The sequence below is a fragment of the Lipophrys pholis genome (assembly GCF_963383615.2).
Source record: "Lipophrys pholis genome assembly, chromosome: 16".
Lineage (NCBI taxonomy): Eukaryota > Metazoa > Chordata > Actinopteri > Blenniiformes > Blenniidae > Lipophrys > Lipophrys pholis.
In genome coordinates, this window is record NC_137634.1 from 18,919,689 (window position 1) to 18,945,968 (window position 26,280).

Genomic DNA, 26,280 nt, shown 5'->3' on the forward strand with positions numbered 1-26,280 from the left:
TTAATGAGTACACAGATCTCAGTTCGACGGCTTCAAGCAAAATATTCAAATCTTATTCAAACTTCACATGCTCACTTGCTTCCTGTTTATTAACAATATCAATACCTCAGGCCCACCTGAGAGTACTTAGTTACCATAAATGTTAGTTTTGAGTGTGAATCCTCTAGTTCCCACAAGGACTGATCTTGTGACTTTGAAGTAGTCACTCTTTCCCTTTAATCTGCTGAGTTGTATGGCAGGTAAGCTTATCTCATAAGAAGACACTCTACAGGACACTTCCTGGAACAATACAGGGAAATCTTAGGCAAATGAACCTGTAGACATACATTTCATTTAAAAATACTGGTCCCGTGTTGCAGGATGATGTTTAGTTTTCCACTGACATGGGCAAACAGAAACAAACATTCTGACCTGTTGCTAAATGAACATAATACATTTTTTGATGTCATTTCAATTGCATAATGACATTATATATTTAAATCCTGTTATGCTTGGATGGTGGGAAAAGTACCAGATAAAAAAAAATCTGCAAAGGTTTTTGCAGATAGGCCAATCATATAAACAAGAATTAAGATCAGTTCTAATGAGATACCCACTTTATTCATTTAACAAGACCTGACAGAAGAACTACTTTCATAGTCTTAAGTGAACCAGTCACTACACACAGTACACACATTATTTTCATGGTAATAATCCCGATTTTATCCATCTGAAGCCACACAGATCTCAAATCTTTACATCAGCAGACTATCCTGTTCCCTTTGAGAAACTCAGACCAGATAATCACAACTGGGTATTTCCCTCCACTCACTACACGACCTCCTGGGATGGCTAAAGTGAAGTTACAGTACCAAATGATGTGTGGCGCTCCAAGACAACAGCATTCCTCAGCTGCTATATTGCTCTCCTGGATCTAATATGAAGCAATTACAGCCAATGAATGGACAGTTGTAGTGCACAGAGAGTAATACAAGCTCTACAGAGACTTTAGTTTTGAAGGAAACTGCGCATTCCAGAAGCTGGCAGTAAATTCATATACATATATTATGGTATTATGGTATCACAACTGGAGCCTGAACTAGTAATACAGGTTTTTTCACTCACTTATTTGTGACTTCATGGGTAAAAAGGTTTTCAAGTGGGTCAGGAAGACCATCAATTCCCGATCAAAGCACAGGAAGTTTATGTAATGTGTATAAAGCTATTTAAAGCCAAATGTGTCAATTTCACAACCTGCAAGAAACTGCAACACAACTATTCAGGTTCAAATGAAGATGTGCATAAATATGGGACTTAATGGGTTACTATGAAGCCACAGGAGAATTCTACTGAATAAATATTTGTTCTCCTCCCCAATTGGATTTTATAGACACTCCGACGAACAATTTAGAGTGTGAGTTTCCTGTTTCAGAACAATGTGCGTCTGGCTTCAGTTCCCTTAGAGGTCAAAGTCTAATGCGATTATTTATACAGGTGACTGAGCGACCAGGGAAAAGTCGTTTGGTATTACTTAAACTTCGATTACACATAGCATAATATGCACAAAAGCTTTCCTCGCAAACGAAAAATACTGAAAATATTGTGTCTTTCAATTCATACACAATACAGGGATATTAGCAGCATGTGAGCACTTTCCTGTGGACTGATATTTGCAACTGACCTACTTTGTGAACGTAAACTTAAAAAGCAAAATATGAGTATGGCATTTTTCCTCAATAACAAAAACGGTTTTGATGTGTAACCAGACTGTAGTTTGTCTAATGCCTACAAAGAACCCTGAAAATAAACACTTAATCAAAGTAATAACAGAGAAAATCATCTTCTTGGAAGTTGGGATTGCATAGATCTGAGAGAAACTGAGCTAAAAAAAAAAAAAAAAAAAGATGGTTTATTAGCAAATGATTAAAAAAAAAAAAAAAAACACAACATTGATATATTTTATAAGTTTTAAACTTACATCAACTTTAGTACCTTTGGCATTTGTTATCAGGCGTGTCAAGGTTACCTGAAAAATATGAAAGCGTCACACTAAGAACTAAGGTGAGGCCATACGCTTGACCCCTGCACATAATAAGACCATGAGAAGCAGACTGCTCCTCCCTGATTAAGCCTGTGTATGTATAAATGTACCACATCTCAATATCCTATTACATTTCAATCCAGCAGATGTTTTTCAAAGCAATAAGTGGAGCCCTGAAGGAACCCTGTGGTATTTTCAATAGTTTACTGATGGAGTAACACACTCCTGTATTCCCAGTTTTGCCTGGAAAGATTTTCCACAAACAGTAACACACACACACACACACACACACACACACACACACACACACACACACACACACACACACACACACACACACACACACACACACACACACACACACACACACACACACACACACACACACACACACACACACACACACACACACACACACACACACAATGCATAAAGAGGGAGGTTAAAGGAAAAGCCTTACTGACAGCGGGAGTCATTCAGGGATGGAGCTCTCAGCCAAACAGCCATGTCTGTGACATCATGTCTGCAACGAAGCAGAAACAACAGAAAACAAAGTGATACATGAGAATGAAAAGAAAAAGGTGTGAGAAAGTGGGTCACTGTCCACTAACAGACGTCTTCTTTAATCTCCCCTCTTACACCTGCCAGGATGCTTTAAGAAGCATGAAAAAGGACCGTCTGGATACACGATACGCTGCCCTGTTGATCTGCCGCTTCAGGCACACGAGGAAGGGCAACGAGGAAACATTCGCTCAGTGTTGGACCCGAGATTTAAATTGCAAAAGAGGACGCGGACTGTGAAGGCAAATGGTTAACATTTACTTCACTCTGCTGCTCTCAGCTTGGCTGACACTGAAGTCAGCAGCTCATCTGAGCCAAGACATATTTTCGAGAAAGTCGAGTTGAATTTTTGAATATAATTGAGGGGAGCTCGCTCTGACCGCAGTGACCTGCTCAGTCGGTCCAAATGTCGGCTGAAATTAAGCAAATTCAAGAGGCCAACATTCTCTGCATTTTTTGGGTTCCATCTGGTGGGTGCAAATTATTAGAAGCCCCGACCATGACGGACAGGGCACATTAAGCTATCTAAAGAAGATTCACAACAAATAAGGAGGTCTTGTAGTAGGTGATGACTTTTTTAACTGACCGATGAGTCAATTAACAGAAAAAAATAAGTCAGCCACTATGATAACAAAGCAAAACGTCAAAAGAAGGTCATTTGAATCCATTGAGCACATCAGTTGACGTCGTAATTTAACTAGTAAGAGAAAAAGAGTAAAACGGTGGGAAATCTGGAGAAAGCCAGAAGGTTGATGGATGTGTGTCCAGGCTTTAGATAAGACCTTCCCCACAGAATTTCCGTTTTTTGTCCCCCCCCCCCCCTCCAAATCCAATAATTTATATTCCCTGGACAGCCTTGAGTGAAATCTTGCTCACTCTTTCCCTCGTCCTCCTCTCCCACTCATTCCTTCAACACAGATTCTCATTTAAAAAAGTCAGAGGAGTCCCGACAGTTTAATGGTGAATGGACTTATCTTGTATTGAGCATTTTCAGTGCTTAAAGCACGTTACACGATTAATCACATTCACTCATTCAAGCGCATTGACTTTTTACCTCTAAACTTCCACAAGTTTAAAACAAACAAAAACTGAGTACTTGCACAGTGACACATTTACCGGTCAGAGGCCGCTCAAGTGTCCCACTTCTGGCTCCTGTTTATCCAAAAATGTACATTTTGTTTATATGGACTTTAGACATTGAGACATAATGGGGATGTTAAAAAAAGTTAACAACCAAGTATTTTTGATTTCTGAGCTTTGGAGCATAATTTGACACTGGGAAATCTCAAAGTGTGCAAAATAAAAACTTTGGTTGCTTCTCTCAGGGTTTCTAAAATGACCAAATCCAATCACGTTGTGACGAAAAAGGCTTCTCTGTGCAAACTTAAAGTGAGAATGTGAACTCAAAAGGTCAGGGAAAGTGAAGTAAACAGGTATTGCGACAGCAGCTCTGTTATTGCCAATCATAACTATAAAGTAATTGAGGTCTCTTAAATACAAAGGGAAAGTTTTGAGTCATACGCTCCCGTCCTCATTCCTGCTAGTGGGTGAGTAAACACAGACAGTTTAAGTTTGGAAAAAGCTCAACATCAAAGGGTGCTGAGGTTTAAAGGACTGAACAAACTAGTGCTGCAACATTTATAAAATGTCTCCACTGGCTAAGATCGTACACGTCACTCACCTTGATTCACATCTGAAGAAAATAATTAGCGTTAACATTTGCCATTTATATAGGCCAAATGCACAGTGCCAGTACAGGTTACCAAGACGTTTTAGTTCAGAGCCTATGTATGTGGCGTTTATTTCCTTTTTCCCCTCTGGAGCTCGGGTTTCCTTCAATAATCAAAAAAACAAACAAAAGAAGACATGCATTTGAAGCTAGATCATCCCTCTAATATTGTCTGCATGTGTGAAAGTGAGTGTGATGTCTGTTTCTCTGTGTTTGCCCTGCGATTAACTGGTGATCTGTCCTGGGTGTAACCTGCCACCGCTCATAGTCAAATGGACTCAGCTGCAGCACCCTGCAATCCAAGGCTGGAGGAAGAGGCATGTGAATGGGTGTATTTTCTATAACCCAACATGTCATCGCTATGGGTCAGGACTCAAATTGAGTTGTGGATCTATTTTCTTCGGGTCGTCAGATGGCAATTAAGAAAAAAGTTTGGGAACTGTTGATACCGCCTGTCCCTATAGTCAGTACCAACCTCGAAGCAATTTGTTAACAAAATATGTTTTTCTCCCTGAACAGGCAGATAAATCTCTCCACTTTTAATATTCGGATTAATCCTTTTCATCTCAGAAGTTTGCTTCATGCCCCATAATAAAACTAGATAATGAAAGTAATATAACAATGACATGACATTTTTGTTTATTTCGCTTCTTATAGTTCAGTTAACTACTTGCACTGAGTTTTTAAACTTTAATTCTACCAGCATGATTTCAATGGCACAATCAAACCTGGAAGCTCCATTGAAAGAACAAGTGTGTGTTTAATGTGCGGGTAATAAGAGAGTCCCACCCACACCTCCAGCGACTCCCATTGTAACACCGCCTCTGCCAAGAAGAAATATATGGCTGTAGCTCTTAATTGACCTGCTTTTGAAAGCGATACAGTAACCCAATAGTACTGATCACGGTGTTTTATGAGTCAAGTGATTTCTAACCCCCATTGTGTCGCCCACTAAGAAGTCTGCCACCTCGGTTAAATTTGGGGATCTGATCACAACGGGCTCGTTTTACTTGCTAGAAAAGCAGCAGGGCGAGTATCCGAGGTAGGGGTCAGAGGAGCAGGAGAAAGAGGAACTGCGGAGGTGGAAATGTGGGTTTATTACTGTGGAACAAGTCACACAGAGATTAAACTTCAGCAGAAAGCAACAGAACACATTTTGGACTTTGCAACCTGAGAGGAAGAAACTAAATGCGATTGATGTTGAAGCACTGGTGTGACTAAATTCACTGTTCAGTCATTTTCCCTCTACGATTACGGCACATTTTATACAATGAGCTATTCTATAGAGTTGTATAACTTGGCAGCAGTCAAGTTTACCATTTGTTTTAAATTATTTCCCCGTGGCTTGGCTCACTCTCGTTACTTGGCTGATTAATGGTCCAAAAGGACTCAGTCGGACTTCAGATGAAACAGGACTGTTGCTGGCAGACAAGCTTTTTAAACAAAAGTATCCGAAGGCCCTTCTGTCTGTCCCACCCTCCCGGTGGTGCATCGGGTTAAGTCGTGACCCTGTGTGTAGGGGACCCGGGTTCAAGTGCCAGTTGCAGCAGGGAGGGCATCCGGTGTGAAAACCAGCCAAGTCTATGGTGCAAGTTTTAAAGACGTGTTGAGGGGACTTTTGCAAGAGGGAGCAGTGGAATAGATATGTCAAAGCAGTTAAATTGATGTAAAACAGATGAAAGCCACAAAGAGGCCTGGAGATAGAATATTGTCTTTTTAAACAAGAGGACACATTGGAGAAAAAAAAAGAAGAAAAAGTACATCAAGCCACAACTTCTACCCATGTCAGACAGCTGTAAATGCCTCTTTTATGAGCCAACATCACAGCCAAATTAATGCTTCCATGACCAGCTCAAGTCTCAGTGACAACCTCTCACCCACACCTTTTCATCAGGAGGAATGAAACCGGAGACGACCAAGACCTGTTGGCACGGTGTGTGTGTGTGTGTGTGTGTGTGTGTGTGGAGTGCGCACACACACACACACACACACACACACACACACACACACACACACACACACACACACACACACACACACACACACACACACACACACACACACACACACACACACACACACACACACACACAATATTGCCATTTGCATGTTTCTCAATAAAAAAGGGCAAAACTATTTTTTTCTCCATCTAGTCGACTTGTTGCTGTTACTCAGATGAGCTCAACAAACTGATTTTGTAGCTGACTAATAAAAATCATGCTATAATTGTGTATATCTGCCGTGATGAAAAAAAAAGCAATGTTATGAGTAAATCTTTGGTTCACTTTGAATTCAAATTGAAAAAATAACTGATTCTGTGATGCAATCAGAAACAATGAGGGTGTTTTTCAGGTCAAAATACAAGTTACTCCTTAGATCCATAAATAAGCATGATAAATATCCATGAATTAGAATAGTTTTCTCGCAAGAAATACCAAACTAACTTTGAAAGTCTCTCAAAAAACTGCGATCAGCTGTAATAATGTACTTCGGACACATTTCTAAACAAAAACAAATGTGCTTTCGGTTAGATATGTGATTGGCGACATGGAAGCAAAGGCAGAAAAGGTGTTAAAAACGGTGCTAAAACACATGAAGGTAAAAGCTGCCGTCCATCCTGTCCGAACTAGGTGGTGGTTTTTGGTGATCACTACACAAACATTCCACCTTGCATGCAAACATTACAAGTTTAAAAAAAAAATGGACTTTGCTCTTTCCACAATAAAATTCAACCTGAATGTTTGACCTAAAAAGAAATACACCCTGGCAGTCGACAGTGAATGTGAACATTTTGTTTCACAGACATAAAGCACCTTTATGGGTGAGTTTAAAAATATCTTCTCCCGTTATTTATCACTTGACACAGTGTCTCGCTGCGACTGTAATTCTAGATTTGTCTTTGCCAAAAAAGTAGGGAAAAGGAGCAGGTTACTCTACCACACATGCACTAATACTTACATGACATTTGACACGGCCATTTCACAATGAGGGTCTTATAGGGCCACACAATGGAGTAGGTGTGGTCCTGTCACCGGACCAGAATGTGCAGACAGACTCACATAACCATACATACTTTCCAAGCCGCCCTCAGGGGGTCTCACGTTAAACAGTGATAACCTCTGGCAGCCAGTCTTCTCCTTCACGTCCATCCGTTACACAGTCCTTTAAGAGGCCTTTTCTGCTCCTTTGACAAAAAGGAAGAGGATCTGACAATAATTCACAACACGAGACAAGTGAGTGGTCCAACCCAGGTTAAAAAAATATCCCCTTCCCCTGCCTGCAAAGGAGACCTCTGAAGTAACAACAGTGGGAGACGAAACAAGAAAACATTCAATACACAAGGATTTTGGAGGGACGTTTTTTTGCCAATGTGTCTCAAATGCAGAGGACTCCCGTAACGTCTGGAATGTCAGCCGCGCAAGGAAGGAAGAAGTGTGGATAAACATTAAACATGCTCCATGCAGGTGCTGGTAAAAGACACAAGTAGGGACAAAACACTAACTAACCCTCACGGCTGCTCTCTGTCCTCTCTGCACATTCTTGGCAAGAGAATAGATGTAGTTCTACCTGGTCTCACAGTGGGAACGTCCCCGGCAAAGAGGAATTTATAGAACGGGTGACTCTCAACTATAAAACTACCAAGTCCAAGTATAATATGGACTGGGAGTCATGACACCCTTCAGGCCGCCATTGTTGTTAACGTTCATCTACTGAGCATGTGCAATAGCAGCGTTTTCCCACCTTGAAACACCTTGAGAGCCGTTTACAAAAATGTGCATTTCAGAGGCTCCTGAGCACCACTGTCATCTAAACGTAACCCCAAAACACAACAAAATGTTCCCATTTTAACTTGAAAATGTTGTCAGCTTGAAATGCCTGTAGATTTTAATTTGAACGTGTGCGACTGTAAGAACTGTGTTTGCTCTGTGATGGACTGGCGACCTGCTCAGACTGTACCCTGCCTTGCCAGTTGGGATCTGATGAAGCAGTATAGAAGATCAGTAGATGCTCTACCAAACACACTCCAGAAAGTAATACATAAACAAATTGTCCAAAAACAAACTACATTGTGGCATTAAAGACCTCACAGTTATGGGAGAAATAATTGATGAAAGCAGCTTGAAAGAAAAACCTTCACACAAGCTGCCGGTTATAAAGTGTTTTGTTTTTTTTGTTTTAGGGAACTCAACATGATGTTTCAACACCTTTGTACAAGATTAACTAACAAAGCTCTGGCTCTAGAGACAATCTAAAATGATTTACAGCCAGATACCTCAGACAACAACACAGTCTGCTGAAGTGGCAATACCAAGTAACCCTTTTTTGTATCATTGTCTTTAAAACAATATTGCTATTGTCAACACATTTTGGGGTATTTCTTATTAGTTATTAACCATGTGAGTTAAACTTTAACTTGAAGATAATATCTTTAACTTGTTTTTGTATTCCCCCTCGGTTACGTCTAGAGAATGAAGTAATCTTCTGTGGTTTCCTTATGAAAGTACTGCCTGGTACTTTCTGCAATGATGTCACTCAACAGCAGCTCATCGTTCACTTCGAAACGGCCACAGTCATCTTGTCTTCATCAAGTGTTACCACACATTCAGTTAACTAACCTCCAGGCTAACTGGTTTAATTATTATTCTGCAGTATCACTATGACGTATATCTTAAGAAAACTGGCTTCTGCATGACATAATATATCCCAGGTTTATCTCGCTCTTATCTTGCATGTCAGCTCACCTGAATAGATGGGTTTTTATTACACACAGACTTTAGTCTGCAAAGAAGTATTTAATTCAACTTCATCCAAAGAAAAATTGGTTAAAGAAATAACTTTCTCTCCTCTATGTTTGATGTAATCACACTGCTATTGATTTGTATATAAACTGTTCTCCACACATGCCTTGTGGTTACAATGAGCAGCAGCTCCCTGGTTAGATCTGATTGCACCCAGTCTCAGTAGACTTTTAAAGTAACACCACTTCACTTGAATCCCTCTCCCTTCAGAATGAGTCATTCACTACATCATCTCCTTCATTCACAAACGGAAGGACATATTTGTTTTTCCCCAGAACTAACAATGCCAGTGAGAGTTTCACAATCCTACCGGCACAAAGGAAGCGGTGAGTTCACGAGCTTTCGGTTCCAACAGTGCAGGTGAGGGCAACAGAAACCAGCAAGGAGTTAACTGACTGTAAACTCTGACACCTTTCTGCTACATCCTATTATCTATTATCTCACTCCGACACTGCCTGTAAAGTTCAAAGTGATGTAACACAGAGTGGCAACTATTTAACTTTGGCAATTTGATGATTTCTTGTCATTCTAGCAGCTTTGTCACTTGAAGCTAATGAGAATTTCCTCTTATCTCAGGGAGTAAATTTGTAAGTAAACTAAACTCTACATTTGATTGATCATCCTACAAATGAATGTTAATTAAAAATGTGGGACCATTTAAATGTGAAATGAACAGCTGGTATAGGTAGCCCAAGAGCATTATTCCAGCAAATAAATCATTCAGCACAGATTTCCTACCTTTTTGTGTGTTGTCTGCGTCCTTTCATGAGCCTCCACTAACTTTACCTACACTGCCTCGCATGTTGATTCACCCTCGCCTAGATGGCTTGTGTGAAAGTTCAAAGAAAGAATGTAAACATCCGATTGAAAACCACAAGTTTGAATGCTCACTGAGTGACATTCTACTGCTTTCAACAAAAACAACCTTCTCCCACTAAGACAAACGATCACATACGATGCAAAGAGCCTGACGTTTCCCGCAGAACTGGTGTATCACACAACAAATTCAGTTTATTCTCGTCATTTTGTTTCCTTGAAGAGAGACGCCAAAGACAAAAACGTAGGAGGAGATCATGTTTCACACAAAAGCTAAGTTTACACGCACTGCCCACGGCTTTGTGACCCTCTTTGACTCTACAGCCTTGCCCTTTTTTATCTCCTGCCATCTTTTGTTTCCAGCTTTTTTTCCACAAATACTTTTAATTCACAAACACAAACGCTGCATACCTACTGTCACCTGTATGCAGCTATTAAAGGAGTCACCTGACTGCATGCTTTAGCTGTGTGTCAAGTCGTCACGCGTGACGTCTGGACGTACTAAGCCATCCACTGTTGTCCAAACTCATCCGTGCAAAAAGTAAGAAAGGACGAGCATCATAGCAAGAGGTGTGTATGAGGGTGTCACTCGCACGGCGCTCGTGTGGGCCTAATGCACGTGTGTGTATAGTTGCACCTACACGCAAGTCTACTGTGCACCAACTTCTGTGTCTCTGTGCAGCCTCCAGGCCAGACTGTGTGGGTGCAGCACAGTTGATCCCGCATCGGCCGCACACAGAGAGGCCAGTGTGCTCCTCCTCGCTCCCACCATCTGACCAACGAGCTGCATGAGCGCTTCGGTTTCTGCCACAGCACAAAACACCAGTATCCGGTTTCCCCAAAAAGCAACTCCGCTGCAGCCCCGCTTCCCTTTTGTTCCCCACTTTAAATAAAACATAAGAGTGGCTCATTAGGAAAAAAGGCCCTCCTGTGCATAATTCAGGACACAGGTATCAATTTGAGACACAGAGTCGGGGGTTATGGAAGGACAATCACATGTTGTTCCTACAATGCTGTCACACAGAAGGCGCATGAGTAATAGATACCACACAAAGTAAAGCAATTAAACAAGAGTTATGGGTGCACTTACATTAGAATATTTCATAGTTCTGTGAGAAAGTTTTTTTTTAACTGTTATAGCTGATTATTAATCCAAATTTCCCTTTTGAAGTATGAGAAACCCTATAGAAATTCACATTACAAAATACGGTGTGGAACACATTGGTATTTGCTTTACATTCATGTATTTGCCCAATAATGACATTGCTATATATATATATATTTTTTAATATGAAAAAGCAGAGAATTGCAGCTCTCTCAAGTAATGTAACTAACATGTTTCTGGCTGTTATAATCATCATGGCCCAAATGGAAATGCAAACATTAAATACAATGCTTTAAAAAATATGCAAAGGGAAACTATTCAATCTTATGCTTTGAAACAGGTCGTGTTTGTTTATCTAGTTTACTGCAAATATTATGGATAAACACGCATAGTGCAGTCCTGATGATAAAACCGCACCTCCATACGGAATAACACATTTTGTCTACAAACTTGTCAAAATACACATAATTCTAATTTTATTTAAAAGAGAAAAGTTATCCAGGTTGTCTTATAAAGATACGTGTGTATTTTTTATTTAATTGTGAAAAGGATTTAAAAAAATAAAAAATATCAAAGTAACTTAGTGTGTTGAAGCCTCGCGTCCTAAAAAGGAGCTGTGCAGGAAATTCAAGGACAGTCCGCTTCCACACACGTATGACAACATCAAATTAAGAACTGAAGCAGATTAGACAGTAAATATATGTTTTTTATGGATGTATTTCCTTCAGGGTGAACATTAATCAACAGGTTGAAACTGGACCGATACTTGGGTGCACCTGCTGCTTCCCGTGTCGCCTTCACGTACCTGCAGATTCCCGGTGACTCCCAGGACTTCTTCTCTCCGTGTTTCCCCCGTTTCCTCTCTCAACCAGCAAGAACCGAAAACACAATGGCAAAACAAATGAAAAATAAAATAAAACTGAAAGGGACTGTTCGGTTGAATGTCGCTGGCTGCCTCGTCTCTTCTAAGGAGCTTTTCCTTTTCCTCCAACACTCGCCTCTGGCTTACCTTGCTCCAGCACTGGAGAGAGAAGCGGATGAAAAGGTAACAGGCAGCCGAAACGACCAATCAGACGCTTGAGAAGGCGGGCTCCTCGGGCAGGCACGACATCCTATTGGTTAGTTCCGCAAAAGCGTTTCCTCTTATTGTTTTAATGATTTTTCACTTAGAAAGAAGAGAAAGCTGCGCATATATTTTGATTTCGAATATTGCGAGAAAGACGTAAAACTCTAGTGTGGGGAAATTAATTGTAGTTATATGACTGTGAATGGGGTTTCCTTTTTCGACTGTGAGTATTAAGAAAAACAGTTGAAAAAACGTCAAAATCCACAAAAGAGTTAATGTTCTCAGAATGCTGCGGATAATCATTTGTAAGAGGCTCTGCGATGCAATGCAATGCAATACAAACTACTTTGCATTCTTTTGTTTGCATGCACCGATAGATTAACCAAGCACACTATTTCATTAGAATACACTGTCACAGATGAAGCCTACTTGAGTATATGGTTGAGAAATTTGGGAAATCAGGGTTGGTCATGTTAATCTTCTTATCGCTTTAATTATGTTTTCAAATATGTTGCTTGTAGGCACATAAAACGGTTGTATGAATTGAAATTTAAAACATTATGCAATGATCAGCATGTCTCAATAATAATGTGCATTGTGTCATTGCATATGTATATGCATGTATTGTCATTTCAATACATGCATATTTGTTTTCATCAGACAACATTAATTCTAATTTATTTGATCCTTAGTTTTTTACCAATTCACAAAATCATCAAACGAATCAGAATCAGAAGAATAGTCTGTATTGTTAAAGAATTTGTGGATGTAGTTCATGAATGTGCCACTTTATAAATATATAGAGGTAGAAAATGTATAAGAGGCAATAAAACTGTGCATATACCACAGCATAAATATATAAAAGGAGGTAGGATAGAACAATATTAACTCAGATATTAAAAACAACCACTCATACAGCATACAACTGTCAGTTATTGCACTTTTCATTTCAGTTGCAATGAGCTGTTTAGTCTGATTATGGCCCTGGTGTGAAGTATGGTTCTGAGTCTGTCTGTCTCGGCCTTTGAGGTCCTGTACCGTCTTTTTTTCCACGAGTTGTGTACATTTCTATATTGTGTACGAGCTGTAGCTATAACTTGAATTGTATAGTAGTTACAGTACAATCACAGTACCCAGTGAAAGTACCAGGAAACTGAATGGTAATAAACCTTGATTCTCAATCACTTTTAGATTTTGGATGAAAAAAAACACCATCCTATTCAATCATTAAATCTTTTATTTCTTTCCCCACTTTAGAACATCAGTCTCACCTTAACACAAACACAATCATCATGATGGAAGTGTGTCCCCATAACAAGACAGGAACTGATAAGAGCACACCGATGACAATAGCAACACATTCACTCATCACCCACTGGTGACCTCAGTTCATATAAGTTTAAAGTATGTCTTTTTTCCCCACTATGGCTAATCTAAGGTGTCCTGAATGTTTTTTTGGATTGTGGTGGGTGTGGTCATGTGCACAGACATGTTTGTACATGTTTTTCTCACACACACACAATGATTTAATGGCGTGCGTAGTTACACCAGCTCAATTATTAGTCAGACACCAGCTCATCATCCAACCACTACTGAAAACAGGGTGAGATTTATTTCAAAACGTATTTCAGAACGACATTTTTCTTGAAACAAGAAAGATCCCTTCTTACCCCTGTGACTGGATTGTCATTGGGCAAGTTCAAATGAGCAAAGAGCCACTTTTAAGAATTTAAGGAAGAGAAAATAGGGAAAAATAAATGCTTAAGTGAAATACAGATACCTAGAGAAATCTAATTATGATTTAAGGACAATTACTTGTTTCACTTGTCATCCCTGATTTAGACTATTATTGGTTTATAAAAAAATAAAAAATGTACAGTGGCTCTCAGTGCATCATTTCTATATATTTACTGTCAAGCTTCACATGTATATATTATTGTCATTTATCATTTCATTCTAAAATGTTGTAATGCTACCATTAACATACACCTGGTATTATTAACATATCCTGTTCTATTCTACCGTAACACAGAGACACACAGTGGTGTCGTCTGAGGGGTCAGATCTGGGGTGTGCAGTATTTCCCCCTGAGAAGCACTAAAGATTTAGATTGCATTTTTCTTGGAGAAAATTCCAAGTTGTCCATGACATATTTTGAACAAAGTGCATTAAAAGTAGGGCTGCGTGAATTATTGGCAATTTATTACTAATTTAAGACCGACATATTGCGATAAATGATGTTTCGGTGCAGTATGCACACATGCAGTGCATGTGGACATATCTGTCCAACCATCCTCACTCACATTGACAACAAGGAATTAATACCGTCTCCAATACAACACCATCACATGTAATCATGTGGTTTTACACTGTCATATAATCCATCTATCTCTCTATATATACATACATATATATATATATATACATCCTACATTCGTCCAACCTATACACACCCACTGTATTAAAGTTAAGGTCCTGTAGGCAGGAGACTATCCACACCAACATCAATCACCCTGGACAGGACACCCATCCATCACAGAAGTAAGACTACCAAGATTCGCACCTCCTGCCAAGATACGTCATCAGCTACCTTAACAAACATGTACTTTAATTCTCGCAGGGAGCTGGGAAGTACACGCAGAACAGACCCCGGCTCTTCATAGTGAGACGGCGAACCCTTCCTTTACCGAATATGCATGTGAGAATTTATATCCACCGTTTTATTGTCAGCTGCGTTATGTTTTTGCAAACCTCCCTCAGAGAATTGTGTGTAGGCACTCGCAGCAGAGAAGTGTTATTCTGCTTTAGCACCATTTCACAGTGGAGACGGTGTCAGTGTACAGGTGATTAGATTAAAAAAAAAAAATCACAGACACTCATAATGGTCCAGATTTTTAATCTTTGTTCAACTAATTGTTCAATCGAGGTGACCAAAACCTTGTTAATTATCGAAAAGATAGCAGTTACTTCATAATTACGTAAAATGTACCATTTGTGTGGGATTCACTACTGGCATTGTGAAAATGTGTTTTTCCCCTCATTCGTGAATTTACATCTAAAACAATCTATGATTTCTAACCTTATGGGAATTAAATTGTAAACTTTATTATGACGTAAACATTAGGTTTGCGCTTGTTACTTTGACATACATTTTGGTATTTAAAGTCAAATAATTTAAAACATGATTTCTTGCACAGCATTTAGCAAGACCGGCTTTCATAAGTGTAAAACTTTACATCTTCATCAGCTTTGACATGCAAGTGTAAATGTACCAAAGTGAAATTCATTTTTCAGTTAAAAAAAAAAAGTTCACACACTATTAAACATATCCATATATATTTTTATTCTCAATACGGCAAAATACAAAGAATATTCAGGACAGACTCTCATTAGTCACAATTAATACTCACTTCACAAGAATGCTTTTAAATTACATAACCTAAGTTTGAAGATCAAACTCAATGAGTACCTTTAATCATATTGCATCCATCATATATAGTATCTCTATCATCAGTTCTCTTAAAACTAATCCAATTTAGATTTATTGTACATAGTGTATGCTGCTGGTCTCGGTCTTGAGACAACTTTTAGAAAAAAGGTGTTATACAACATACTGTATAAACTGCTACAACTGTTTTGACGTGTAGAGAAATACCTCTGTTTCAAAAGACATGGTGGACCAATTGTTCAAAAGGGACACATAGTAAATACGCCTCTCTGAGGAAGAAACAGACATGGTTTTACATAACAGACTGTACATGCCATCCATCCATCCAACATTCATCCATCCATCCATTCATCCATCCCATGATCGCAACAATATACATTTCATGAAAAGTACACGCTCCATATCAAATACAGAGAGGACAAAATATTCGATCCGGAGACGTTAATGATTATGTGGCGACTGTGATACTGAGAGACGAGTGGAGCGGAGGACAAAGGAAATAGGTGTGCGAGCACGGCGTGAAAAGGACAGAGGAGTCCGTTTGACAGACAGCAACGTCGTCCGCAACAAACTTGGAAGGAAGAACACAAAAGCCCACAGAGGGGGGAAAAAAAGAAGGGAAAGAAATGTGCATAAAGTATCTCACAAGTCTATTTACAGCATTTTTAAATTCAATAGAAATGTCAACCTGTAGTAGAAATCCACCCTTAAAGAAATGTTATATTTACAATTTATACAGCTGTATTTAAATAGAAACATGCAAGAGTTAACATCTTCCTACTGAATGTCCCAAAAAAAACAAACAAAAAAAAAAAACCTCACCTTACCCTGGATTCTTTCAAGTTAGATTCAATATTAATTACTACTTACAATGAAATCTCATCATGAACAACTCCAGTACATTTACATCTTCCTATTTCATAAAATCATTAAAAAGGCAAAAATAGAATAGAAAAGAAAAAAACAAAACATTAAGCAAAGGGGCAGAAAAATAAATAAGTGTGAGTAGCAAACCGTTCAAAATTATTCTAATGCTAATTGTTTTTTGTTGTTTTGTTTTTTTTAAATCTTCTTTACATTTGACTACAAGGTAGTGAAAGGAACACAAGGCGCGGACCTGTACTTACAAAGTGTACCAGTGTATGAAGACATTGACTGGGGTGTCAAAACCCAAAGAGGAATTCTTATGAGAAAAGTGGCCTCCAGCTTTAAGTACAAAATGGCTCAAGCCATCATGTTTGGTTATAAAAACACACCTATATACACATGTGTACTAAACCAGTACATAAAATTGCAAAAGCTAAAAGGCATTGGACACTTGAGTTCAACAGGTTTCTCACTGAGGCGGAAAAGAAGAAAAATTGAAGCAAGTGGGGGAGAGAAAAATCCCAAGTCTAAAAAAAAAAGAAAAAAGAAAAAAAGAAGGTATTTTTGTGAAGGAAAAAAAATCCTGCATAGATTAAAAAAAGACCTCTGACTTTTTTCAAGTGTAAGAGAAAAATAACAGTATCGCCTCCGACAGTAAAGGCCAGGGAGCCAGGGAACAAAAGAAAAACACATTACAAGAGAGACCCAGGGCCAAACAGCAATTTAATGGAGATCGAGATGAAATTTAAAGTTAAAAACAAATTCAAGAGAAAGTCACTTCGAGATCTTTCTTGTTACTTTCGTGTCCAGGTAAAATGAAAATCAACCAATAGCAAAAGATCTGGCCCGGGTTCTGTAATCCAGCATAATTTTATTGGAAGTGGGTTTTAAAAGTACGAAAACGAATGTTGAATGGCAACGGAAATGCTGCAGTTCTAATTGAAACGAACGCCACACACATATTTGCCGTGATGGCAACTATACGTCTTAAATTAACAAAAAGAAATGCTTATATGCTAACATACAGTTACTCTGTCATCTCTACCTTATTGTAATACAAGTATGATTTTAAAATTTAAATAGGAACAATAACATATACAAATAATCCTTATAACCCCTCTTGCAACCCTGTTTCAAACTTATGCGTTTTACAAGTTATGCTTTTGCCGAGCTGGAAAAAGAAAAAAAAAAAACTGCTTGGTACATAAATAAAATCTTTATTGGTCGATATACTTATTTGAGCTATATATAAAATCATAAAATTAAAAAAAAAACAAAAAACAAAAAAGACTCTGCAGAATATAAGCAACACTGCTAATTGCTAATGAGTTTGATTCTGTGATGAACCCTCTTTCCATAAGTTTGCTATTTATTGCGGCAAATTAGGAGTTTTTCTAAACTGCAATGTGATAAACTGCACGTATATGTCAACATGAGGTTTAATACTTCAGACACGCCCTGTTGATCCTTCAGGAAAATACGCTGCGGGCTAATAAAGCGATCGGGTGGAAAAAAAATATATAAAAAAAATGTCTGGAAATCAATTTCCCTCTGGGAATTCTTTTGAACAATGGAGCTACTAACGTGAAAGAGATATCTAGTGAGACTGGAGCAAAACATTTCAGTGTTTACATAATTAAGTTGTTTTAAGTTTTAAACAATAAGGTTTAAAAGGCCCTGATGAGAAGCCGAAGATACTGCCTAGAGGGGGGCGAAAAAAAAGATCAATATCTTATTTGTAACCAGGGTTAGGTACGTGGTTTTATTTAAGTCGTCTGAATATTCTCAAGATATTAATCTGCTGTGAATACTAGCCCTTTCGACAGTTCATAAATCTTGCGGGCATGCTTCTAGATAATCCCCTAGTGTTTAAAAAAAAAAAAAAAACCACGATGAATCTGAATAGTGGGTTAATTTGTGGCTCAACTTCGTTGCTTTCTCATCGTTGCTGAAGGCGATTTAAGGATTCACGACTGCAATCACAAAAACATAATTGTTGCCAGCTTAAAAGAGCTGCTTTAAAAAAAAGACAAAAAAAATAAAAAATAAAAATAAAGAATAAATAGAATTGAATCAGATATGACCGGTGATCAGATTTCCTGTAGCTCACATACAAGGCACAAAAATGATAAAGAGAAACCTTCATTTTTAAAGCACCTTTGGTGTTCATGGGAGGTACTTTGGTGAAACTAAGAAAAAGAAAACGTTAAAAGCCAAAGTAGCCGACAAGCCAAACCTCAGTATTAGTGTATTCAGAATAAATAGTTCACCTGATGCTTCCATGCAGAAGAGATAAAAACGTGGCCTTCCAGGAGTCCCTGGAAAACGCCGATATAAGAAGCCAGGCGATAAGCTCTTTTGATTCCTGTTGCAGTTTCGATGCCTCTCCCCGTGTGGTGCAGTCGAAGGTGTGAGATGTTCTAAATTGCTCAGTGTTTGTTTGGCAAGCTGGTGTTGAAAATGGACACAGTGTTGGAGATACGTCTGAGGATTTCATCGTGTGTCTCTGTGTGTGTGTCTCTGTGTGTGTGTGTGTGTGCGTGTGTGTACATGGAGGACCAGAGGTGAACTGTGCGAGTTCATACAGTACACAATCGTCTGTGTGTTTGTCAGCTTTGAGATCGTGTGTGTGTGTGTGTGTGTGTGTGTGTGTGTGTGTGTGTGTGTGTGTGTGTGTGTGTGTGTGTGTGTGTGTGTGTGTCTTTGAGCACGTGTCGCTGGACACAAGAGGCTGAGGTGTGGGTGTTTGGAAGCAGCGTACAGGGACCGAGTCCTCGCTAGGGAATAAGCTTAGCGTCCAGGCGCAGCCAGTGGAGGCCCTGCCGCGTGTAACGCACCAGTTCTGTCATGCTGCTGGTGTTGAAGATCAGAGGACCCATTGCTTTGTCCAACTCCAAGAAGAAATCTGAGGGAAAATACAAACGAGAGGGAGTCACACTACTAATAAAAACCAGGGAAGAAATGATCCACAAAACGAAAAACACCAAGATGTGTTGAAATACTCTGCAGAATGTGTGTAAAAGCCAAATAAGTGTCGACGTTCCTATAATGTTGTCTGGTGAAAAAAAAATCTATCGTATGCCAATAACTTTGTGTGCGACTCTCCTGTAACGTCTGGTCTCTTCTCTTCTCTGTACCAGTGAGCAGACTGCCGTACTGTATGATGTCAGGATGACGTTTGTTGCTGTGCTACGTCCTTTTCTCCCTCGCTGTTCCCCAAACACTGCAAGCAGAAAGCTGCAGCCTGGGTGGGCCTTCAGCTCTCCTCCACTTCTGCTTGCTCATGTAGAATTTTTGGGCTTTTCTCTGTTTTGTGTAGGGTATTTGATGTGCTATCTAACAGCTACTGATGTTGTTACTGCTGATATATATCTATATATATAGATATATGTATGTATATATAAAGTATTTGTCCATCTGTGTAGATTAATGCGAGTATGAAGCAAACATAAAAATGAGCAAATTGCATTGAAGGACTATTTACCAAACAAAATACTGGGAACCAAAAGAAAGAAATGTTTATCATACAGCACCTCCCAGAGATAAAATAAAAAAAATCTTGAAGTAATGATGTTTTGCGCGGTTACCTTTCTGCTCCTTGGAAAGCTGCTCGGCCTGGTCCCAGACCTCGGTGGCATACAGGAAGTTGGAGGTCACCTGGACGTAGCTGGCAGCCATCTGGTGGATACGCTGAGGTATGGTCACAGACGAGCTGGTGCTGCTGCTGCTGCTGCTGACGACTGACGAGTAGCCGCCCGCTGTGCCCGGGGAGAGTTTGGGAGACACTGGAGAGGGCATTCCCGCTGCCTTACTGTGGTAGGAACGAGCAAAAAGATGAAGCGCACGAGTGTGAGTCATACGTGCGACTGTTTCCTGACCCACCAACAGTTGCTGGCTTCGTCATGCGATTTGTTTTGTGCTGTATTTGCACTAATCCAAAAGCAAATGATGAACTTGACTTACTTTCCCATTCCTGGAGACGGAGCCTGGGTGTTACTCAAAGAATTCTGTTACATGGGAAAATAAACAGGAGAAAGAAAAGCAGTTGGTGCACAGCCAATTAAGACAATCACAGAAAAACACAATGACGTAAACTGTTTGGTTTTCAATGTTTGATCAAAAAAACTCAGCTACCTCTGAGAACAAATAGAAATACCTTTAAGTGTTCGGTGAGTGTTTTGGAGTATTTCAGAGCACTGTCCTTCCTCAACTTGAATAACCGCAGGTAGAGAAGAGACTGGCATCGAAGGCTAGGAGGAGGAAGAGATAAACACTGACATAAAACTCGCAAACAAACAAAGCAGGAGTGAACACGTGTGTGGCAGTGGGTGGGAGGAAGAGGGGTGGGGCTAAATACACAACTGCTGTTAAATAAATAACCAAATTTAGCGACGGCGAGGTCCGAGTGCGGCGAGCTGAAGGTCAAGGACAGGGCCACATGTACCAGTGTGTATACTTACCAAAGCACAGCGAGCCTCTTGTCTGCTGAAGTAGCATCTGGGGCCATATAGCTTTTTAACTTCATAGTGTATCTGCACACACAGGAACAATGCAAATGCTTGGCTTTTCGTACATATACATCAAAAGTGACGGTATACTACTGCTCAACACAGTGGTTAGTGTGACGCTCTTGTTTGTAGTACTGAGGAAGATCAATTAGCAGAAATACAAAAGAAATCTAAAATATGGTTATAACTTTTTATAATTACCTAAAAAAGTTATTTCATCTTTTTCTTTCGTAAATGACTTTCTTTTTTAAACATGCAAAGTGGGTTCACTTGAACACAGCCCACATAACTGCACCGTCAGAATAGACAAACGAAAGACGCTTTTAAAAAGGAACAGCTTGCATTTTGAGGAATTTACAAAATTGCTGCCTGCTTTAAAAGGGGGTTTTCAGCCAACTGCATTCTGAAATCTCACCACAGGATGTCACCAGATTCAACAGACTGGTTTTTTTTTTAAATAACCTGGAGCTTAAACTGTCCACAATGCATTTGTGACCATGTTTGACTTAAATCCTGTCTGCTAGTACAGGATAATGCAGGATTTAGTTACTAGCCTAAAGCGGGGGATGAGAAACACGTTACAGTGTTTGGGTGAACTCACTTAATTTCTTTTTTTTTTTTAACCCAGGTTTTTTTCAAATCCAACAAACTTTCACTTAAGTAACAACAGACCCGAGAGCCACAAAATCCTGCAATTTCATTTATATATGTACACAAACTCCCTCAGACTAGTAAACAGACTTTGAAGTGTGGACTCAAACTGTGCTTGTTTGACAGTGATGAATGTATTTGTCCTTACTTGATAAGTTCCACAGTTTCACCGTACATGGGGAATGGGGACTTGGCCTCTTGAGCGCTCTTTTCCAGAGCATTACCACATTCAATGAAGGACACCACGGCATCCAGGTAGTACACTGCCTTCTCGAAACGGTCCAACTGTTCGGAAATAGAAAAACATTTTATTGATGTTTGGTTTTTGCTTCCCAACTTAGTGAAGGAATTGCAGAATTGGACTGCAACATGGTCACTGACTGTTCCAGTTAAAAAGGGTGAAATGCGGTTCACATGAGATTGATTTAATATGGCTTTTGGTCCAGCACATTGACGTGTATGAGAAAGTTCTGTAAACCACAACATTTGTGTTGGCCCTCTGATCCAGTGTGATTCATTACTTGTAGGGAAAGTAAATGTTGCAAAAACACAATGAGCTTACATAAGTGAGAGTAACAACCGCTCGTAGTATCCATGCCGGTAACTGACACCAAACATGGAGTAACACATAGCTACTTGCTGATCTTACAGTAGCCAGGTAAAAAAAAAAAATACCTGCAGCTTTGCTTTTTAAATAAAAAAGGAGCTAAACTTCACAGTCAAGCATATAAACCCTACCATAAAGAACCAATGAAGCAAACATGTATCAACCAGTTGCATTAAGCTTGATGCGAAAGATTCATCAGGGTTTAGTTTCGAAAGGTGTTATCCTCGCTGTCCTCTGCTCTCACTGCTTTGCATGCAACAACTGACACCACAACATCTCAATTACACCAGCAAATGGTGATTTAGTGTGTGCTCTTACCAGTGCGTCGGCATTGTGTTTAAGTTTCTTGGCCTCTTGTAGGTAGTGATCTGCTGAATGGACCCTGAAAGGAAATTCATTAGCTAAATTAACTGAATTTGATTCACCTGGGGGGTAAAAAAAGCACAATAATGTAACAGAAACTGTTTACAACCCTGTGTCTTGGCTCAGTTTCAGCATGTTCATCTTCTAATCACAGAACCTCCAAAGTAAAGATACAAACAATGCCTAAAGCCCTTGAAAATCTCTTCTATTAAATCAAAATCTGAAACAAAAGACATCAAACCAAGAGCTGGGGCTGTGCCGTTTCTTTACCTCAGCATGAAAAGAACAGAGATTCCCAGCAGAGAAGCTTTTAAAATGGAAATTTACATCATCTTGCCGGCATGCAGACACATCATTCATGACCTCCCCAGCCTCCTACAGCTTTATGCATCAAAGGCAACCCTAGATCCAACAGCCATTCTTTCACTGTGCCCTGCTGAGGGGTTATCCACAGTGGAAAGGTCTCCTCTTACCTGTCCTCAAACACCAGCTTGGATCTTTGAGACTTGGACCCATCTGTGGAGAGCGGAGGCACAGCCAGCTGGTTATCACAGCCCTTTGAGGATTTCTCCTGCAGAAATAGTGAGAGGAAATAAACTTTGAGGAGGGGAAAAAAGGATCTTGGTTTTTGAAAAGCGTGATAAAAATGGAGAGGGGTGAGATTATAGTCAGGAGGAAATAAATTGCCTCTGGGTGGTAACAGACATCCTGTTAATACTTGGATTTGTGGTTTTCATTATACGGAAACATTTAACATTATGCAGTTTACTGTAACATTTGGGAAAAGCAAACACGTAATATACACTTTCAGCCATTGAGCGAGCCCAACTGCTCCTTCTCTTCTCACAGGAACAACTAGTTTGTCCTCTGTACAGTCACTTTATCTCCAGAGGGAATACACACTGCACAGCTGGGCACGAAAAACTGTTCTCACACATTGCAGGATCCAGTGTTTGCCGGGTTTTCACGCACACAGCAAATGCCCAGCGATAAGATTACTCACACCCACCTTGCAGTCACGTGTGCTGCGTCCCTTGTCCTCTCCTTTTCGGTGTTTGGAGGTGGAGCTGCCCTTGGTGCTGTGGCTCCCCTCTTTTCCACTTCCTGTCCCACTGGACAGCGAGGTGGACGACTGGCTGACCGTCCTCTTCCGACTCGGATGCTCTGCCTTTGGTGTTCGCAGGGGGCCGGACATAGAAGGAGAGGGGACCGGCTCCTCTTTCTTCTCCAAAGATCTTTTAGACCTGCTTGAATTTGAATCGACCATAAATTACATACATTTAACAATACTGTCCAACAAAAGACTGGCGTGTGTATATAAGGTGCCAGACTGCCAGCTACAGGTGTTACTAAGCAAGCCAAAATATTGAAAATGCTGGATCTTAAATGCTTTTAATGGCAATGAAGATGGCGCATTATGGGAGCAGCAAGCAAAATTGGCACATAAGAGCTACAATAGCCTGAGTGGAACTAGCAAGGCAGGGGATCTGGAGAAAGAATGGGCTGACGACAGTGTATGTCAAAGTGTATATAACCAGGAACACCTTAGAAGCTCAGCAAAGATATACTGTTAAGAGTGTGTCTGTGTCCCGCTACCCCTGTATTTCACTTCAAAATATGTAATAAAGAGAGGGTTGTCTTATATCTGGACAAATATCGTATTAAAACTCAAAGATTCAATTGTGAAATTCCTGATAACTTTGAACAAGTACATTGCAAAGATGTAGAATTCACATTGCAGCTGCAGGAGCATGAGATGGGATGAATAACCCAAGTTGCTGAGCTTTATGCTTTGATTTGATTTTACAATGTTCATTTGAGTTTAATCCTGTGAAGCCAAAGATATCTGGCAAGTTTGGCTTGGCCTTGCAAAAATGAAGTACTACCCTCACTCTATGTGTAGAGAGTTTACTGTGAATCAATCAGGAAAAACACTCACTCTTTACTGCTGTTTTTATGATGAGATAGAGACTTCTCCTCCAGCTTGATTCGCTTTCCCTCTATCTTGGCACCATCATCATCGTTCTGAAAAGAATAACAAAAGAGTTTGGGTTGGATCGCCACCAAAATATCATTGCTGACGGACTCAAAATGCAATTGGATGCTTTCATGACAATCTGTTGGGAGATTTGGAGAAGCTCTTGCGCAGCGAAAAATACCAGCTAAGGGAAACCAACACATTGAGAACCTCTTGCATCTTAATGGAGGAAAAAAAAAAAAAAGTTAAATGATGAAATGTGCTCTACCTTGTGTTTCCTCTTGGCTTTGCTTGAGCTCTTCTCGGAGCTCTGTTTGCTGAAGTCTTTGCTGTCCCTGTCCAGCGAGTCGTCCCTCTCCACTTTTATCTCACTGGGCTCTTTGTAAGGCCGCCCTGGAATCCTTGACAACAAGCTGAGATCTATAGGAAACGGGAAGGAAGGGGACAAGTAAGTAAGGTTTTGTCCTAAAGCAAAGAAAACCTTAGATGAGTGTAACACAAGGACAGATGGGAGTGCCCATTGATATCACTATAACAACTATCCGGGGGTAGTTTTGACTTACCTATCTTCACAAGTAAAACCTGCTGCTGAGGTTGTCTTGCAGGGTAGCGCTCCTCAGGGTCACTGAGTGGAGACAACAGTTCTTTCTCCTCCATAGGAGAAAACACACACACAGGGGTTCTGATACTCTCTGTGTACTTCGGCGTCTGCGAAGAGGACGGGATACTTTCGTTCCCCTCGGAATCCGACGACGAAGAGTCTGTATCAACAAATTCTCGAGACTTCTGGGAAGTTTTGCTGGCTATCTTGCCCTTGCGTTTATCCGCGGTGGTGCTGACGGTGGCTGCAGTGGGCCTCGGTGAGGATTTGGGCTCTTTTTTGATGCTTGGCTTACGGGAACCTTTAGTGGGAGCTTTGGGCCGAGGAATGTCCGGAGCAGGCTCAGTCTCCACTCTCAAACCTCCCTTGGGTTCCTCAACCACGGGGGGCTTTTCTGACTTTTTGGGTTGCTTTTTACCCACTCGAATTCGAGGATTAGCGCCACCCTCGCTCTGTGCCGGTGATTTTTGCCGGCCACGACCACCCTCTGCGCCCTTTTGCGCGGCCCGTAGGTCCCTGCTTGGGGTGGGCGTCGCTGAATCTTTCGAGCTCCCTCCCTGGCTACCGTAGCCACGCCCTGAGCTGTTATCTCGACCTTCTTTCTTGCATTTGGGTGGAGCATTACTGCTATCCACTGGAGATGCAGGGGAAAGCTGCTTTGTCTTTTTGAACCAGTTGTCAAGTTGCCACTTGTTGGCCATGTGTTGCTCAGGCTGAAGAAACAAAAAGAGCACAAAAAAAATAAATATTTGAATTAGTGAACCAATTTAAATCTGGGTGATATAAATAAAACGTTACTGTTCATTATTTACTTCAGGAGAGGCGGGTCGTGGTTGCTCATTGGCTTCGCTGTCAGTCGTGCTGCTCTCGCTCTCGCTGTCTGAGCCCGAGCTGCTCTCAGACCCACTGTGGCTGCTGGAGTCATCTCTCGATTGCTCAGCCGCTTCACTGTTAGTGCTGTTGTTAGACATAAGAGAGTCAAACAGGGTAATTGTATGGGGAAAAAAGAGTGTACTATACACTTCCAGCCATGGTTCACACAAGGATCCTATTGCATCATAGCATGTGTTTCCTATCTTTGCTACAAATACCGGTACATGTTTTTACTCCTGCGTAAATTCCTCTGTGTGAAGATTGTATGTGACCAGCATGGTGATATTC

At 40.3% G+C, this 26,280-nt stretch overlaps 2 protein-coding genes across 5 annotated transcripts in view; both read right to left on the reverse strand.

Moving 5' to 3' along the window:
- shroom1 (shroom family member 1) overlaps positions 1 to 12,032 on the reverse strand; it is a 36,019-nt gene extending 23,987 nt beyond the window's left edge. Inside the window, exons 1-2 of the mRNA XM_080483805.1 lie at positions 11,836 to 12,032; positions 2,481 to 2,543 (exon numbers count right to left, since the gene is read on the reverse strand). The gene's annotated coding sequence lies outside the window, so the exon portion shown is untranslated. The remainder of the gene's footprint in view (positions 1 to 2,480; positions 2,544 to 11,835) is intronic.
- Positions 12,033 to 15,423: 3,391 nt separating this feature from the next.
- Positions 15,424 to 26,280, reverse strand: part of aff4 (AF4/FMR2 family, member 4) — a 31,758-nt gene continuing 20,901 nt past the window's right edge. For all 4 annotated transcript variants that reach the window (XM_080483607.1, XM_080483605.1, XM_080483606.1 and 1 more), the window contains 13 exons: positions 25,932 to 26,076; positions 25,082 to 25,832; positions 24,787 to 24,938; positions 24,480 to 24,565; positions 23,550 to 23,787; positions 23,014 to 23,111; positions 22,496 to 22,559; positions 21,719 to 21,855; positions 20,872 to 20,943; positions 20,568 to 20,661; positions 20,375 to 20,418; positions 19,999 to 20,222; positions 15,424 to 19,316 (listed from right to left, as the gene is read on the reverse strand). In XM_080483607.1, coding sequence (XP_080339733.1) covers positions 19,189 to 19,316; positions 19,999 to 20,222; positions 20,375 to 20,418; positions 20,568 to 20,661; positions 20,872 to 20,943; positions 21,719 to 21,855; positions 22,496 to 22,559; positions 23,014 to 23,111; positions 23,550 to 23,787; positions 24,480 to 24,565; positions 24,787 to 24,938; positions 25,082 to 25,832; positions 25,932 to 26,076 — 2,233 coding nt within the window. In that variant the 3' untranslated portion in view covers positions 15,424 to 19,188. The remainder of the gene's footprint in view (positions 19,317 to 19,998; positions 20,223 to 20,374; positions 20,419 to 20,567; positions 20,662 to 20,871; positions 20,944 to 21,718; positions 21,856 to 22,495; positions 22,560 to 23,013; positions 23,112 to 23,549; positions 23,788 to 24,479; positions 24,566 to 24,786; positions 24,939 to 25,081; positions 25,833 to 25,931; positions 26,077 to 26,280) is intronic.